This window comes from Hyaena hyaena, unplaced genomic scaffold (genome assembly GCF_003009895.1).
Source record: "Hyaena hyaena isolate Hyena2069 unplaced genomic scaffold, ASM300989v1 scaffold_840, whole genome shotgun sequence".
NCBI lineage: Eukaryota > Metazoa > Chordata > Mammalia > Carnivora > Hyaenidae > Hyaena > Hyaena hyaena.
The window spans coordinates 78,122-95,725 of NW_024081475.1; the positions used below are offsets into that span (position 1 = coordinate 78,122).

General features: G+C 44.1%; 1 protein-coding gene and 1 pseudogene across 1 annotated transcript in view; both read left to right on the top strand.

Moving 5' to 3' along the window:
* The first annotated feature begins 1,285 nt into the window (after positions 1-1,285).
* LOC120222143 lies at positions 1,286-1,789 on the top strand (annotated as a pseudogene).
* A 2,792-nt stretch (positions 1,790-4,581) lies between these two features.
* LOC120222138 (NFKB activating protein) overlaps positions 4,582-17,604 on the top strand; it is a 24,496-nt gene continuing 11,473 nt past the window's right edge. Inside the window, exons 1-2 of the mRNA XM_039219842.1 lie at positions 4,582-5,121; positions 7,717-7,797. Of these exons, the coding sequence (XP_039075773.1) occupies positions 4,724-5,121; positions 7,717-7,797 (479 nt within the window). The 5' untranslated portion in view covers positions 4,582-4,723. The remainder of the gene's footprint in view (positions 5,122-7,716; positions 7,798-17,604) is intronic.

Here is a 17,604-nt window from a genome sequence, read left to right on the forward strand (position 1 = left end):
TGTTTATTTTTGAGAGAGAGACAGAGACAGAGACAGAACTCTAGGTAGGCTCTAGGCTATGAGCTGTCAGCACAGAGCCTGACTGGGGGGTGGGGGAAGGTTTGAACCCATGAACTGTGAGATCATGACCTGAGCCGAAGTCAGATGCTTAACCAACGGAGCCACCCAGATGCCCCTGTTTTTCCTTTTTTAAGCAAAAGAAGGAGGAAGGGGGAACTGGAGAGAGTGAAGAGGAAGAGAAGAAAAAGGTGGCAGCCTGAGGAAATCAAATGTCACAGTTCCATATTTAACATTTTCTCTTAAAGGGAAAGAGCACATGTGCAGCACGTTTATCTTTTAATATCATCACAACAAAAGTGTTATACCCGAAATGCCACAAATAAAGAACGTCAGTGGAGTAAAATGACGCAGGAGCAGAGGGCCGTATTATCTTCATCTCTGTATTAACCCTTCTTTCCCTTTCCTCCTCTTTCATACATAGATGTGAATTGACAGTTGTTCAATTTTATTTGGACTCTGTGACACCATGAGCACTGGCTGTGCTTTCAGGATCTGGGTTATATGCCAAATTCTGGAACTTCCTCATTCTCCACCCCTCTCAGATATTGACTGTGAGCTTCATTACACTCAGCATTAGCAGCCGGCATAGTTGGCCAACATCCTATTCCCATAGGGACCTAGAGGGCAGCAAAGCACTCAAATTCTCTATCCAAGTCATGCACTGGGCAGTGCATCATTCACTTTTTCTTCTCCCTGTCTTTTGCCCACATGTGTGCCTGCGCGCCCGCACACGTGCACACACGCACATACACACAAACACACTCACACACACCAGCAGAATCTTTACCTCAAATATATCCTGGAATGGTCACATCATTCCATTTCATCCTGTGTTATTTTCAGTCATCAGAACACTCCCACAAGCTCTGGCCACATTTCTACCTATTGGCAGACATAGCTCCTCTTGGTGAGGTTAAATTAGAAAGAATTGTCCATTTATGGCTCAGTCTTTCCAATGTGAAATTCCTATGGGCTGATCCAAGAGTTGGAGCAATTTTACATACATCTAGAGGCCTAATGTCATCAAACTTCTTCCCATAAATGAAGCATCAATTCATCATCAAAGAAGAAATCCTAGTAAGCCACGAGTTTGAGGGACTGGACAAACCAGCACCAAAGTAGAGTTACTGGAGATCACAAGTCTGTTTCAACCAGGAACAAGAAGTATTGAGGAAGAAAATTATTCTGTTTAATTATTTAGTTCAGATCTGGGGTTGGCGTAGCCATGGAGGCTCACGTCCTCTCCACTTGTGTCTGCCGACTGCCCTGAGCCTTCATGCTGCTGCCTGGGGCTCCCACGCTGGTGGTGGCCTTGTCCCTTAGCATCATCTTGTGCAGCGCAGGGGCCTGGAGGAGGCCTTGGGCTCCGTGGCCCACCTCAGTACTCCCGCAGGTCCCAGTTACACGATTGTGCCACCAGCATAGTGATGCACTTTGACGTTAGAGGAAATCAAGGACCATGTTCTTTATGTCTTGAAACCCTACGGCATGACTGACCCAGAAAAGCCCTTGGTAAATAATTCCCACTTTATGAAAGACCTGGGCTTAGACAGTTTGGACCAAGTGTAGATTATCATGGTCATGGAGGACGAATTTGGGTTTGAAATTCCTGATACAGATGCAGAGAAGTTAACGTGTCCATAAAAAATTGTAGATTACATTGCAGATAAGAAGGATGTATATGAATAAAATATTAAACACCTTTTTTTCACTGAGAAAAGACTCAGAAGATGCTTGCGAGTGTCTGGAAGTGAGAACGTGTTTTGGCATTATCCCTGCCTTTGACAGAGTAATTCTTTTTTTTTTTAATGTTTATTTTTGAGAGAGAAATGGAAAGTGCAAGTGGGGGAGGGGCAGAGAGAGGGAGATAGAGGATCTGAAGCGAGCTCTGCACTGATAGCACAGAGCCTGATGTGGGGCTCAAACTCACTAACCCTGAGATCATGACCTGAGCCGAAGTCCCTTGCTTAACCAACTGAGCCACCCAGGTGCCCCATGACAGAGTAATTCCGTTTAGACGTGTATTTATATATTTATTTATTTTTAATTTAAAATTTTTAAGTTTTCTTATTTATTTTCAGAGGGACAGAGACAGCGTGAGTAGGGAGGGGCAGAGAGAGAGAATCCTAAGCAGGCTCCATGCTGCCAGCACGGAGCCCAAAGTGGGGCTTGAACTCACAACATGAGATCATGACCCAAACCAAAATCAAGAGTCAGATGCGTAACTGACTGAGCCATGCAGGCATCCATAGACTTGTATTTAAATTGTCTGTTATGTCCTTTGAAAATAAATCTATAAAACAAACAAAATATTTATTTAGTTCATTTTAAGCCCATAAATCTTTTCAAAAACAGAATAGAGGTTTAAAACTTTGTTTTAGGGGGATCTGGATGGTTCAGTCAGTTAATTGTCTGATTTCGGCTCAGGTCATGATCTCCCAGTTCATGAGTTGGAGCTCCACATCAGGCTTTCTGCCTGGAGCCTGCTTTGGATCCTCTGTTTCCCTCTCTCTACCCCTCTCTCTGCAACCCCCAAAAATAAATAAACATTTTAAAAATTTTTTTTAAAAGACAAAACTTTGTTTTGGTCTTGCAATTGTTTTTTTTTTTTAAGTTTGTCTGTTTGTCTATTTTAAGTAATACCTACACCCTGCTTATCTATGTTAAGTAATATCTACACCAAATATGGGGCTAGAACTCACGACCCTGAGATCAAGAGTCATATGTTCTTCCGACTGAGCCAGCCAGGCACCCCATAGTCTTGCATCTTCTTTAACAATTATTGGTATAAAAGACTCCCCCCCCCCGACTCCCACTACCTTAACGCCCATTTCTACCACCTAGTTACCTGCCTTGGTGCTCTCGGTGGTAGCCACGCACCTGTCTAGGCAACTCAAATTGCAAAAAGAACTAATTAATGGAAGCCGAATGCCTTCAGAGTCTTTAACACATAAATGATTTAACTCCTGCAAAGAACGGATCAATGGAAGTGTGACTGATTCCTTGTCTTGGCTGGGCTTCCACAGTTGATAGGCAGTTGATGTTAAAGTGTACAGCCTGGTGTCACAAAAGTTAGGTGTAGGTTTTCCAACCAAAACCTTATTAGAAATTTCTCCAGATCCTCATCCCAAATCATATAATGTCTCCTACTCAATTCGGTTCTTGGCCCTCATCCCATGACCAATTGTTTTTACATAGAAGATATCCAATCGTGTGGTCCAACATTTTCCTTTTACATTACGTTAACCTATTTTCCTTTAAATTCTAAAAAAGGAGATTTCCAATAATCAATGGCATTAGTTTTCATGGTCTGATAAGTTACTTCTTAGGAGGAAAGGCCCACAAAGCCATCAAGCTACTAGTAGACTGGATTCCATGTTGTCCACAGCAAACTCATTGTGCCTTCAAAGATTATAGTCAGTAGAATTAGTGTTCGAATGTTCTTTCATTTAAAAACAGTATAAAAGGGGTGCCTGGGAGGCTCCGCCCATTAAGCATTCAACTCTTGATTTCCCTTCAGGTCATGATCTCATGATTTGTGAGATGGAGCTCTGAGTTGGGCTCTGCACTGATTGCACAGAGGCTGCTTGGGATTCTCTCTCTCTTCCTCTCTCTTTCTGCCCCTCTCCTCTCCATCTCCTCTCTCTCTCAAAATAAATAAACATTAAAAAATAAAAACAGTATAAAATGAATAGAAAAAATTACCATTAATCATGTATTGCTGAGCTAGCATATGATGGGACTCGTTTACAGGGCCTGACAAGAAGGGGGTTACAAATTCCTTTTGCTGGCGCACATTAGTGGAGATGAACATCTAGGGAATAAATATGCAGTTTTCTCTAGGCAACAAACTTAACTATAGTGTATCAGGCTCAAGTACTTTTTTAAAAAAATGTTTGTTTGTTTGTTTGTTTACTTAGAATGAGTGTGGGAGGGGCAGAGAGAGAATCCAAGCAGGCTCCGCGCTCTCAGCGCAGAGACCCCCACGGGGCTCCAATCCTCCTGAAAAGAAATCATGAGTAGGTGGCTCAACCCACTGAACACCCCCCCCCCCAACCGGGCGCTCCCATGCTCAAGTTAGTAACACAGAATTTGTGTCCTCTAAGCTAACTGGGCGAAGTGGGGCTTAGACATCATAGCTCACAACCAGTTTTGATAAAGACTACTTACTTTGTTTGAGATTAGAAAGAAAAAAACTGTGGGGGGGGAGCGGTATACTCCTACAGGCATATATATACACGCAAACATATACATATAAAGTCATACTGGGTTTGTCATTCATACGGCTGCTCAGTGAACCGTCTCCTGGGGCCTCTCGCCCTTCCCTTCAGGTATTTCGATTCGAGGCTGAAGAAAGGACCAGGTCTCCAGTCCAGTTTACATTTGAGCAGCTCCACCCGGGACCGGAAGGATGGGCGGATCCAGTTGCCCCGCCGGCTTCATTATACCCATACACACATCCTGTCCCGACGGCAGGACCGCCTAAGTCGGGGGAAGGAATTTGCCGACGTACCCGGAACTGTTTCCAAGGTTTCTGCAGATTCGGTGGTGGCGCGACGGCTGGCTCCGGATCCGAAGCAACCGAGATCTTCCTCGGCTCGCGAGAGCGCTCCCTTTTCTAGCGGCCGAGGGAACCCGCGGCTCGCGGGACCCGGTGGCCGCGATGGCTCCGGTGTCGCGTTCGCGCAGCCCGGAGGGGGAGGCCTCGGCCTCTGGGGGGAAGCGTCGCAGTTCGTCGAAGAGCCCTAAGCTCTGCAAATCCGCCCGCTCCCCGCGGGGCCGCCGCTCTCGCTCGAGCTCTCGCTCGCACTCTTGCTCCCGGTCTGGGGACCGGAATGGTGTCGGCCATCAGCTAGGTGGCTTCGGCCAAGGGTCCCGAAACCAGTGTTACCGATCCCGCTCGCGGTCACGCTCCCGGGAGCGGCCCTCGGCGCCGCGGGGCAACCTCTTCTCTTCTGCCTCCTCTACCGCGTATTATGGCGGCTACTCACGCCCCTACGGGAGCGACAAGCCGTGGCCGAGCCTTCTGGACAAGGAGAGGGAGGAGAGCCTGAGGCAAAAGTGAGTGAGGCGGGCACGCCTTCTCCGGCGGGAGCCCCCCTGCCTCCGCAGTCGGACTTTCGGCTCACCCCCCACCCCTCCGCCTTCTGACTGTTCGCAGTTCGCGCTCTGCCTGCCTGGCGCCCCTTTCTGTCCCTTCTGTCCACCCACCACGACGCCTTTTTTCGCCCTTTTCTTCCCCTGGTTTTTCACCCCTCCCCGCGGCGCCCCGGTGTCTCCTACCTTCTGGCGTGTCGCGCTGCTGTGCAGAGCTTCAGACCTACCGGGATTACAGTATTTGCTTGGTTGTGTCATTTGTATTTGTGAAGCATGCTTTTGGGTACATGTTTGTTTATTTCTGAGCGAGAGAGCGCGCGAGTGGAGGGAGGGGCGGAGACCGAGGGAGAAAGAGGACCTGGGGGCTCCGTGCCGGCTGACGGCCGGCGGCAGGATGCGTGGGATTCGAACTCGCGAGCCGAGCCGAAGCCTTAAGGGTGCTCAGGGGCCCACGTGGAGCGTGCTTTCATTTGGCACTAGATTGAGCTCACGGGACCGAAGGGCCCCGTTTTGTTGGTCACAAAGTTAGCGGAGTGCCTAGCACTTTGTAGGCGCAGAACCATCGCTTGTTGAGTGATCGGACGGGTTGGGGATGACAGCGGGAGGCGCAAGCGGAAATGTTTGGCGGCGAGTTGGGAAAGCTTTGAGATCACAGAGTTTATTTACATCGAAGAGGAGAAAAACCTCTGAGAAGAGATGATCGCATGTAGGAAAAGTGATCGGCGGGACTGTTGATTCGGCGGCGTTGAAAGGGGTCTTGTTAAATAGTCTCTGGTTTGGCCGTGCAAAACGAGGCCAGGGTGAGATCAAGCGTCCTCCCAGGAGAGTGAGTACTGGAGTGGGAAAGTGAATCGTTTAAGAAGGGGAAAGGGAAAAGGTTATATAATTGTTGCTGTGTAAGTCTTCACAGCCAGTGCTTATTGAATGGTATGTCAGGCACTGTACTAAGTGCTTTACCTGTGCTGTGTGTTGGAAAAGAAATGGAAAAGTTTCACAGGCATTGAGGGGCAGGTTAAGGTTCCGACAGCGGGGAGATGTCTCCATAAATCTTTTTCTTCCAAGAATGGGAAGTAATAAAGCATTGGTGAAGAGGACAGGCTCCAGGATCAGACTGCCTGAGTTTGAAGCCCTGCTTTTTTTTTTTTTTTTAACTTTGATTATCTTTATAAGCAGTGTGCGCTTTTTTATCCACATCACATTTTTGTTATTATTATTATTTTTGGAATTACTATTCAAGCCCCGTTTTGCTGCTTAATAGTTGCGTGACCTTGAGCACTTTTCTTAACTTCCCTGGGCTTTATTTCTTAACCGTTTAAAAGAGGAAAAATTAGTGCCAGGGCATTTAGAGTTGTTGTAATGATTTAGTGCCTGGAACCTAATAAATAGTCGTTGAGTGTTAGCTCTTAGGGTTTCCTGCATGGGAAGCAGAAACAATAAAAACAGTACTGACTTAGGATGGAGACCTACCTCTCCAAATTAAATTTTTCAGAAAGTTATCTCCTGGCTGTGTTAAGGCAGAAAGCAACCAACCTCTTTACTGGACAACCGTCACCAAAAGATGTTGGAACTTCTTGGATGAAATTTGTATTTGTACACTTAGAAGATGAATAATTTATCTTAAGAGTGCAGATGAAGCTGGTGGCAGCAGGGATGAGAACTTGGCTGTTCATTCTTCCCCCTGTATGCATATATTCCAAGTTGGGTTATAAGTATGTCCCTTTTAGGCTATTTCTTTAAATGGGAAACTTGAGTCTAATTCTGCATGATTTTAATACCTGAAGAAAGAAGTAAAAAATAGTATATTCAAGCAATCAAATCAATTTATCTTGTAAGGGTTTTGTTTTTTTGTTTTTTTGTTTTTAACAGGTGGAGTCACAGGCAGCTAAACTTCGAGGAATTGAGCCTTAGTTTTTTGGAGTTTGTTTGTTTATGACCAATATTAAAAGAAACCACAACATAAAAAAAATTTTTTTTCATGTCCTCCAAGAATAGATGGAGGATATATTCCTTTTCCAAAAAGGAACTAAAGGGAAAATAGAGAAAACAAACCCTGTATCTCATTGAGGACAGTTTTAGTCAAATAAGACATTTCTTTCATTTTCAGAGCTGTCTTTATTTTCTACTTCTACTGCTTCATTTTTATTTTCTTTATTAATTCCGGAGTTTCTGAACATGGGTTTGGTTAAATCAAAAGTAGAGCCTGCTCTTTACTCTTATAAATGTGTATAAACAAAGAAGTTATTTCCAAATACAAAACTGTTTGTGTCACTATTGCAGAAGATGAAATGAGCAATTAGGAACCCTGTCATGCATGAGGTAGAAGAGATGCACTTGACAGTCTTCTGGGCTGTTCTGGTTTGGACTCTCAGGCTCTCTGTAGTCTGTACCATTTAATAGTACTGTCAAGAACAGGAGATCATAAGTGTCGGGTTTACACTTAATTTAAATTTTAAAAACATAAAGGGAAAGTAGAACTTAACTGGACTCCTTTGAATTGATGATCGGTTTAGGAGACAAGTTAGCCATGGAATTAATAATTTGTATGCCTATATCTTCTAGGAGATTAAGTGAGAGAGAGAGGATTGGAGAATTGGGAGCTCCTGAAGTATGGGGACTTTCTCCAAAGAATCCAGAACCAGAGTAAGTGATTTAAAAATACACTTTTAAACTGTAAACGTTTGTTCTAATCCAGAGACTATTGTAAAAATTTTGTTAAGTGAAGAACTTTAAGTACAGCTCAGTTTTTTTCTTCTTGTGATTTATGCTTATTCTATCCCTTAAAATTTAAAAACATTGAACATACCTCATGATTAAAACATGTTAGTGGATTTTAACTTATTAATTTCTTTTTAAATTGTAATTCATGGGGGTGCTAATTTCCTATTCACAGATGGGCTCAGTATTAAAACGAATGTGTCTGTTATTTTGAATTATTTTTTCTCAACCCAGTAGCTGATTGCATGTCCCATGTTAGCCTTACAAAGGACTTTTAAGAAAATTTTTTTTTAGTTTGTCTATTTATTTATGTATTTATTTATTTTCAAGTGAGTTAACATCCTGTGTAGTCTTGGCTTCAGGAGTAGAACCCAGGGATTCATCACTTACATATGACAGCCAGTGCTCATCCCAACAAGTGCCCTCCTCAGTGTCCATCCCCCATTTGCCCCACCCCCAACAACCCTCAGTTTATTTTCTTCATTTAAGAGGCTCTTATGATTTGCCTCCTTCTCTGTTTTTATCTTATTTTTCCTTCCCTTCCCCTATGATCATCTGTTAAGTTTCTCAGATTCCACATATGAGTGAAATCATGTAATATCTGCCTTTCTCTGGTTTATTCTGTGTAACGTAATGCCCTCTAGTTCCATCCACATTGTTGCAGTTGGCAAGATTTCATTCTTTTTCATCACTGAGTAGTAGCCCATTGTAGACCACATCTTCTTAATCCATTCATCAGTTGATGGACATTTGGACTCTTTCCATAATTTGGCTATTGTTGAAAGTGTTGCTATAAACATTAGGGTGCAAGTGCGCCTTCGATTCAGCACTCCCGTATCTTTTAGATAAATTCCTAGTAGTGCGATTGCTGGATCATAAGGTAGTTCTATTTTTTTTTAATTTTTTTTTTTTTACATTTATTTATTTTTGAGAGACAGAGAGAGAGAGCGTGAGCGGGGGAGGGCTAGAGAGAGAAGGAGACCCAGAATCCGAAGCAGGCTCCAGGCTCTGAGCTGTCAGCACAGAGCCCAACGCGGGGCTCGAACCCACGAACGGTGAGATCGTGACCTGAGCCGAAGTCGGACACTCAACCGACTGAGCCACCCAGGCGCCCCAAGGTAGTTCTATTTTTAACTTTTTAAAGATCTTCCACACTGTTTTCGAAAGTGGCCGCACCAGTCTGCATCCCCACCAACAGTGCAGGAGGGTTCCCCTCTCTCTACATCCTCACCAACATCTCTTGTTTCCTGAGCCGTTACTTTTAGCCACTCTGACAAGTGTGAGACGGTATCTCGCCTGTGGTTTTGATTTGTATTTCCCTGATAGTGAGCGATGGTGAGCATCTTTTCACGTGTGGGTTGGTCATCTGGATGTCTTCTTCGGAAAATTGTCTATTCCTGTCTTCTGCCCATTTCTTCACCGGATTATTTGGTTTTGGGGTGTTGAGTTTGGTAAGTTCTTTATAGATTTTAGATACTAACCCTTTATCCAATATGTCATTTGCAAATAAAGTCTCCCATTCCGTCGGGTTGCCTTTTAGTTTTGTTGATTGTCCTTTGCTGAGCAGAAGCTTTTTATTTTGATGTGGTCCCAGTAGTTAATTTTTGCTTTTATTTCCCTGGCCTTCAGTGACATGTCAAGTAAGAAGTTGCTGCAGCTGAGGTCAGAGAGGTTGCTGCCTGTTTTCTCCTGTAGGATTTTAATGGTTTCCTGTCTCACATTTAGGTCTTTCATCCATTTTGAATTTAATTTTGTGTATGGTGTAAGAAAGTGGTCCAGTTTCATTCTGCTTGTAGTTGTCCAGTTCTCCTGCAAGCATTTGCTGAAGCAACTGTCTTTTTCCAGTTGGATGCCCTTCCATGCTTTGTCGTTGATCTGTCCTTCTATTCTGAATGAGAGCCTTGCTGGATAAAGGATTCTTGGTGCATATTTTTCCTATTCAGCACATTGAATATTTCATTTTCCCCCTTACGGTCTGCCGCATTTCCATGGACAGCTCTGCTACTACCCTTATGTGTCTGCCCTTGTAGGTGAAGGCCCATCTGTCCCTATAGGTGAAGACCCATCTGTCCCTAGCTGCTTTCAGAATTCTCTTTGTATTTTGCCAGTTTGACTATGATATGTCCTGGTGTTGACCTGTTTTTGTTGATTTTGAAGGGAGTTCACTGTGCCTCTTGGACTTGGATGCCTGTTTCCTGCCCCAGATTAGGGAAGTTCTCAGCTGTAATTTGTTCAATAAACCTTCTGCCCCTTTCTCTCGCTCTTCTTCTTCTGGAACTCCTAGGATAAGTATTGTTTCATTTTATGGAATCGCTTCGCCCTCTAATTCTCCCCTTCATGATCTAGTAATATACTTCCCTCTTTTTTTCAGCTTCTTCATTTTCCATAATTTTATCTTCTCTTTCGCCCGTTCTCTCCTCTACTCCTCCCGTCCTCCCTACCACTGTGTCTAGTTTATTTTGCATCTTGTGTATAGCATTTCTTAATTCATCATAACTATTTGTTAGGTCTTTGATCTCTCAGCAAGAGATTCTTTGCTGTCTTCTATGTTTTTTTCAAGCCCAGCTATTAGTCTTATGACTGTTATTCTGAATTCTTGTTCACATATATTTTTATATATGTTTTGAGCAATTCTCCGGCTGTGACTTCTTCCTGAATACTCTTTTGAGGAGAATTTTTTTTGGCTAAGTTTCTGTCTCTCACATGTTTTAATAGCTTGTTATGTGCAAGAACTACTATATTAAAAGGGACTCCTGGGGCGCCTGGGTGGCTTAGTCGGTTAAGCGTCTGACTTTCGCTTAGGTCATGATCTCGCGGTTTGTGGGTTCGAGCCCCGCGTCGGGCTCTGTGCTGACTGCCAGCTCAGAGCCTGGAGCCTGTTTCAGTCTGTTACTCCCTCTCTCTCTGTCCCTCCCCTGCTCACGCTCGCTCTCTCTCTCTCTCCTAGAAATAAATAANCCTAGAAATAAATAAAAAAAAAAAATTAAAAAAAAAAAAAAAGGGAGTCCTACACTACCCAGGGCCTGGCACTTCAGGAAGTGTTTTTGTTGTGTGTTACGTACCCTCTGTGGGTTGCGTTTGACTGCTCTGTCCCACTGGTCAGTCCTCTACAAAGCTCCTCCTTGCTTGTAGTGGTGGAATGTTTGGACCTTCCACCAGGTGTGTTTTCACTTGTTTGTTGAAGTAACCCTGAAAGAAAAGGAGGGGGGAGGCAAGCTTGATCCCATTCAAAGAGAAGAATGAAAGGGAAGAAAAGACCAAGCAAAGAAATAAAGAAAAACTATACGGCTAAATCCTGAGAAAGAGAAAGGAAACTACAGAAAAAGGTTTAAAAAGAATAGAGTAAAAATAAATGCCTGATTAAACAAACAAAACAAAAAAAAGTGTGTGTGTGTAAAATAAGAATTGACCAAAAACAAAACAGAAACTATGAGCCTGATTCCAAAAGAAAAAAAGGAAAGGGTAGAAAGAAAAAGGAAAGAGAAGAGAACAAACAGACAAAAACAAACAAAAACAACAGTTGTCGGTTGGTGCCGGGGACCAGGGGCCGGGCTGGGCTGGAGGAGAGGCCCTCTGGTCCCCCCTCCACTGCCCCCCCCCGTGTCCATCTTCCCACCTACCCCCAAAAGGAGTCACCGGGCATGGAGGGGTGGGCTTTGGTGTAAGCAGGTCCTGCCCCCACCGGGGCTCATGATGCTGCTCCCCAAAGCCCCAGCAAAGCCCCAGCATGTCGGTGATGGGGAGGAAGATGGTGATGCCCCGGTGTCCCAGACCATGCTGTTCACACAGCCGTTACAGGGCGGCACGGGTGGTCCGTTTGCCCTGCTCCTCGGTCTCCGCTCCTCCTAGGCGCTTGGCTGGCTTCGAAACCCCACGTCTTGAAGGATCCTGGCCCGCGTGGTCCTGGTTTTGGGGTGGTGCCACTGCACCCGGCTGACAGGGGCCTCTGGCTGACGCCTGCAGGGTCTTTTGTCCTTGGGCGGAGGGCAGTAACCCTCAACCCTCTTCCCACAGTACTCGAGGAAGGGGACTGTTATCTCCTGGTGTGGCCCTGAGATGGCTACAGCACCCCGGGCCGGCTCCCCTCCCCTCCAGGTGCATGCACACAGCTCTGGCTTCGCTCTGGAGAAAGTCTGGCACTTTTGAAACCTCCAAGTTTCAGGTCCTAAGGCTGTTTGCAGAACAGAAACTGGCACTCTCTGTGTTTCTCATTCCCTAGGCTGTGGTCTGGAGAGGTTTCACAGCCTCCCTCTCTTTCTCTCCCTTTTGTCCTTCCACAAAAGGGGTACCGTCCCCTCCATGCCTATGCCACTTTATGTCCCCCAATTCACATACACGCACGCGGGTCCTGCAAAGCTGTCTCCCTCCACCTGGAGAACCTTCTGCCACTCCGCAGATTGATGTCCTGAGTGTTCCGAGGGATCTGACCTCAATACAGCTGTGGTTGAGAGATGAAGAAAATCCTGGTCCCCCTACTTCTCTGCCACCTTAACTCCCTCAATGTATTTATTTTTTTAGAGCGAGAGTGAGCAGGGGATGGGCAGAGAGAGAAGGGGAGAGAACCCCAAGCAGGCTCCGCACTGTCTGCGCAGAGCCTGATGCAGGGCTCGAACTCAGGAACCAGGAGATCATGACCTGAGCCGAAGTCAAGATTTGGACACTCAACTTACTGAGCCACCCAGGTGCCCTAAAAGGGATTTTTTAAATGTTTTTTTATTTGAGAGGGAGGAGGGGCAGAGAGAGAGGGGGAGAGAGAGAGAATCCCAAGCAGACTCTGCTGTCAGTGCAGAGCCCAACATGGGGCTCAAACTCCTTAACTGTGAGATCAGGACCTGAGCCAAAATCAAGAATTGGGTGCTTAACCCACTGAACCACCCGCGTGCCCAAAAAGAATTTTTTTGAGGTACAGTTGACAAATAGCATGGATGGTGGAGTCTTTAGAGTTTTCTATATGTAATGTTTTTTGCACGTAGTGACAGTTTTACTTCTTTTTTACCAGTTTGGATGCCTTTTATTTATTATTCTTGTCTTCTGGCTACAACTTCCAATATTATGTTGAATAGAAGTGGTGAGTGTGGACCTCTTTATCTTGTTCTTGGTCTTACAGTGAAGCTTTCACCTTTTTCACTATTGAGTATGATGTTAGCTGTGGATTTGTCATATCTGGCCTTTCTTAAGTTGAGGTATATTTTCTCTGTATTCACTTTGTGGAGAGTTTATACCTTATTTGGGTGTGGAATTTTGTAAAATGGTGTTTCTGCATCTATTGAGATGATCATATGATTTTTTAAAATGTTTATTTATTTTTGAGAGTCAGAGACAGAGCATGAGTGGAGTAGGGGCAGAGAGGGAGACACAGAACCTGAAGCAGGCTCCAGGCTCTGAGCTGTCAGCACAAAGCCTGATGTGGGGCTTGAACTCACAAACCGTGAGATCATAACCTGAGCTGAAGTCAGATGCCTAACTGACTGAGCCACCCAGGTGCCCCGATGTTCATGATTTTTATCCTTTATTTTGTTAATGTGGTATAGCCACTTGATTTGTGGATATTGAATTTTCCTTGCATTTCTGGAGTCATTCCTCCTTGAATATGGTGTATCATCTTTTTAATGTAGTATAAAATTTGATTTCCTAATATTTTGTTGCAGACTTTTGCATCTACATATCCATGCATCAGTGATATTGGCTTCTAATTTTTTATTTGTGGTGTCTTTGATTTTGGTATCAGATAATACTGGCCTTATTGTGAGGGAGTGAGTGAGTTCTTCAGTTTTTTAGAATTAAGAGGGATAAGTATTAACTCATTAAATAATTGGTAGAATTTACCTGTGAAGCCATATGGTCCTGGAGTTTTTGTTGGAAGTTTTTTAATTAATGATACAATTTCATAGTAGTAATCAGTCTGTATTGTAATCTTCCTCATTTGGACAATTGTTATGTTTCTAGAAATGTATCTGTTTCTTCTAGGCTGTTCCATTTGTTGGCACATAATTGTGATTTTTTTTTAATGTTTTATTTATTTCTAGGAGAGAGAGAGAGAGACAGCGTGAGCAGGGGAGTGTCAGAGAGAGAGGGAGAAACAGAATCTGAAAAAGGCTCCAGGCTCTGAGCTGGCAGTCAGCACAGAGCCCGACGCGGGGCTCAAACCCACGAACCGTGAGATCATGACCTGAGCCAAAGTCGAACGCTTAACCGACGGAGCCACCCAGGTGCCCCGGCACATAATTGTTCTTAGTAGTCTCCTGATTATTTTTATATTTCTGTAATATTGGTTGTAACTTATCCTCTTTCATTTCTGGTTTTGTTTATATGGGCTGTCCCTTTTTTTGTCCTGAGTCTGGCTACAGGTTTTATCAATTTTATCTTTTCAAAGAACCAACTCTTAGTTTCAGTAATCTTTTCTGTCTTTTTGGGGGGGGGCTCCATTTCATTTATTTTCACTCTGATCTTTTTTTTAAATGCTTATTTTGAGAGAGAGAGCACGCGTGTGCACACACGTGTGTATGTGCAACTTGGGGAGAGGCAGAGAGAATCCCAAGCATGCTCCATGATGGGACTCGATCTCCTGAATTGTGAGATCATGACCTGAACCAAAATCAAGAGTCTGATGCTTAAGCAACTGAGCCACCCAGGCACCCCTTCACTCTTACCTTTATTATTTCCTTCCTTCTACTAACTTTGGGCTTTGTTCTTTTTCTAGTTCATTTAGGCATAGGTTAGATTGTTTACTTGATATTTTTCTTGGTTCTCGAGTTGGGCCTATATCACTGTAACCTTCCCTCTTAGAACTTCTTTTGCTGTATCCCACAGATTTGGGACTTCTGTGTTTTCATTTTCATTTGTCTCAAGGTATTTTTTTAAATTTCCTCTTTGATTTCTTCATTGACCCATTAGTTGTTTAATTCCATGTTGTTTCACCTTTACGTGTTTGTTTTTACAGCTTTTTTAAAGTTTACTTTTGAGAGAGAGTGGGCAAGCAGGGGGAGGGGCAGAGAGAGATGGGGACAGAGGATCTGAAAGGGGCTCTGCGCTGACAGCAGAGAGCTCGGTGTGGGGCTCAAACCCATGAGCTGCAAGATCATGACCTAAGCTGAAGTCAGAAACTTAATCGACTGAGCCCCCCAGGCGCCCCTACAGCTTTCTTCTTGTAATTGATTTCTAATTTCATACTGCTGTGGTCTGAAAAGATGCTTGATACAATTTCAGTCTTTTTAAATTTATCCGGATTTGTCTTGTGTCCTAACGTGGGATCAATCCTAGAGAATGTTCCATGTGCACTTGAAAAGAAAGTGTTGGGGCGCCTGGGTGGCTCAGTCGGTTATGCGTCCAACTTCAGCTCAGGTCATGATCTCACGGTTCGTGGGTTCGAGTCTCACGGTTCGTGGGTTCGAGCCCCTCGTCGGGCTCTGTGCTGACAGTTAGCTCAGAGCCTGGAGCCCACTTTGGATTCTGTGTCTCCCTCTCTCTCTGACCCTCCCCTGCTTGCTCGCTCCCTCTCTCTCGCTCTCTCTCTTTCTCTCAGGAAAAAAAAAAACCCATTAATTAAAAAAAAAAGAAAAGAAAGTGTTTTCTGCTGTTTTGGGGTAGAATGTTTTATATATATCTGTTAAATCCATCAAGTGTAATGTGTTCAAGGCCACTGTTTCCTTCTTGATTTTCTGTCTGAGAGATTTATCCAGTGACGTAGGGGAGGTGTTAGGGTCCCCTACTATTATTCTATTACTGTCCATTTCTCCCTTCACATCTATTAATACTTTATGTATTTAGGTGCTTCTATGTTGGGTGCATAGATATTTACAAGTGTTCTATCTTCTTGTTGGATCGATCCCTTTTTCATTATGTAATGTCCTTCTTTGTCTCTTTTTAGAGAATTTGTTTTCCAGTCTATTTTGTCTGATAGAAGTATTGCTACCCCAGCTTGTTGTTATTGCTGTGTGCATGGAATATCTTTTTCCATCCCTTCACTTTCAGTCTGTGTGTCTGAAGTGAACCTCTTGTAGGCAGCATCTCTGTGTTTTTTTTTTTAATCTATTCAGCTACCTGATGTGTTTTAATTGGAGCATTGAGTGAATTTACATTTAATGTAATTATTGATAGGTATGGACTTACTGCCATTTTGTTGACTTTTTCCTGATTATTTTTGTACTTCTTTGTTCCTTTCTTCTCTCGCTCTCTCTTTTTCTCTTGCTCTCTTCCCTTGACATTTGGTGACTTTCCTTAGTGTTATGTTTATATTCCTTCATTGGTCGTATATCTATTTCAGGTATTTGGTTGGTGGTTACCATGAGGTTCATATATAATGTCTTATGTGTATAGCAATCTATTTTAAATTGGTGCCAACATAAGTTCAAATACATTCTAAAAGAACTACATCCCTTGGGGCGCCTGGGTGGCTCAGTCGGTTAAGTGCCCGACTTCGGCTCAGGTCAGGATCTCACAGTTCCTGGGTTCGAGCCCCGCGTCGGCCTCTGTGCTGTCAGCTAGCTCAGAGCCTGGAGGCTGTTTCGGATTCTGTGTCTCCCTCTCTCTCTGACCCTCCCCTGCTCACGCTGTCTCTCTCTCTCTCTCAGAAATAAATAAAAACATTTAAAAAAAAAAAAAGATTCTCTCTTCATCTCTGTTGACAGTTTGACTGTAATGTGTCTTGGTGTAAGTCTCTTTGCATTCATCTTTTCTTTTTTTTTAATATATTAAATTTTTGAAATATTTATTTATTTTGAGAGAGAGAGACAGAGAGAGTGTGAGTCGGGGAGGGAGGGAGAGAGAGAGAAAGAGAGAATCCCAAGGAGGCTCCATGCCCTCAGCACAGCCTGACGCAGGGCTTGAACCCACAAACTGTGAGATCATGACCTGAGCCGAAATCAAGAATTGGACGCTTAACCAACTGGGCCATCAGGTGCCCCTCTTTTTCTTTTTTTAATGCTTATTTATTTATTTTGAGAGAGAGGGCAGGGACAGAGAGAGAGAGAGAATCCCAAGGAGGCATCATGCTACCAGCACAGGACCTGACACGGGGCTTGATCTCACAACTGAGATCAGAACCTGAGCTGATATCAAGAGTGAGATGCTTAGGGGCGCCTTGGTGGCTCAGTCGGTGAAGCATTGGACTCTGGGTTTCAGCTCAGGTCATGATCTTATGGTTCATGAATTCGAGCCCTGCATCAGGCTCTACGCTAACAGCACAGAGCCTACCTGAGATTCTTTCTCCCTCTGTCCCTCCCTCACTTGTGCTGTGTCTCTCTCTCTCAAACAAGTAAATAAAGTTTAAAAAAATAATAAAGTTTATTTATTTTGATAGAGTGAGAGAGAGCAGGAGAGGGGCAGAAAGAGGGAGAGACACAAACCCAAGTAGGTTCCACACTGCCAGCGAGGAGCCCGACGCAGGGTTCAAACCCATGAACTGTGAGATCGTGACCTGAGCCAAGATCAAGAATTGGACACGCAACTGACTAACCTTCCCAAGCGCCCCCCCCGCAAGGTTTTTGTTTAATGTTTATTTATTTTTGAGGACAGAGAGGGACAGAGAGAGGGGGACAGAAGATCTGAAGCAGGCTCTGTGCTGACAGCAGACAGCCCAACAGAGGGCTTGAACTCATGAACCGTGAGATCATGACCTAAGCCAAAGTCGGACGCTTAGCCAACTAAGCCACCCAGGTGTCCCCCAATATTTTATTTTTAAGAAATCTTTACCCCAAATAAAAAAAAAAAAAAAAACATTAAAAAAAAAAAAAA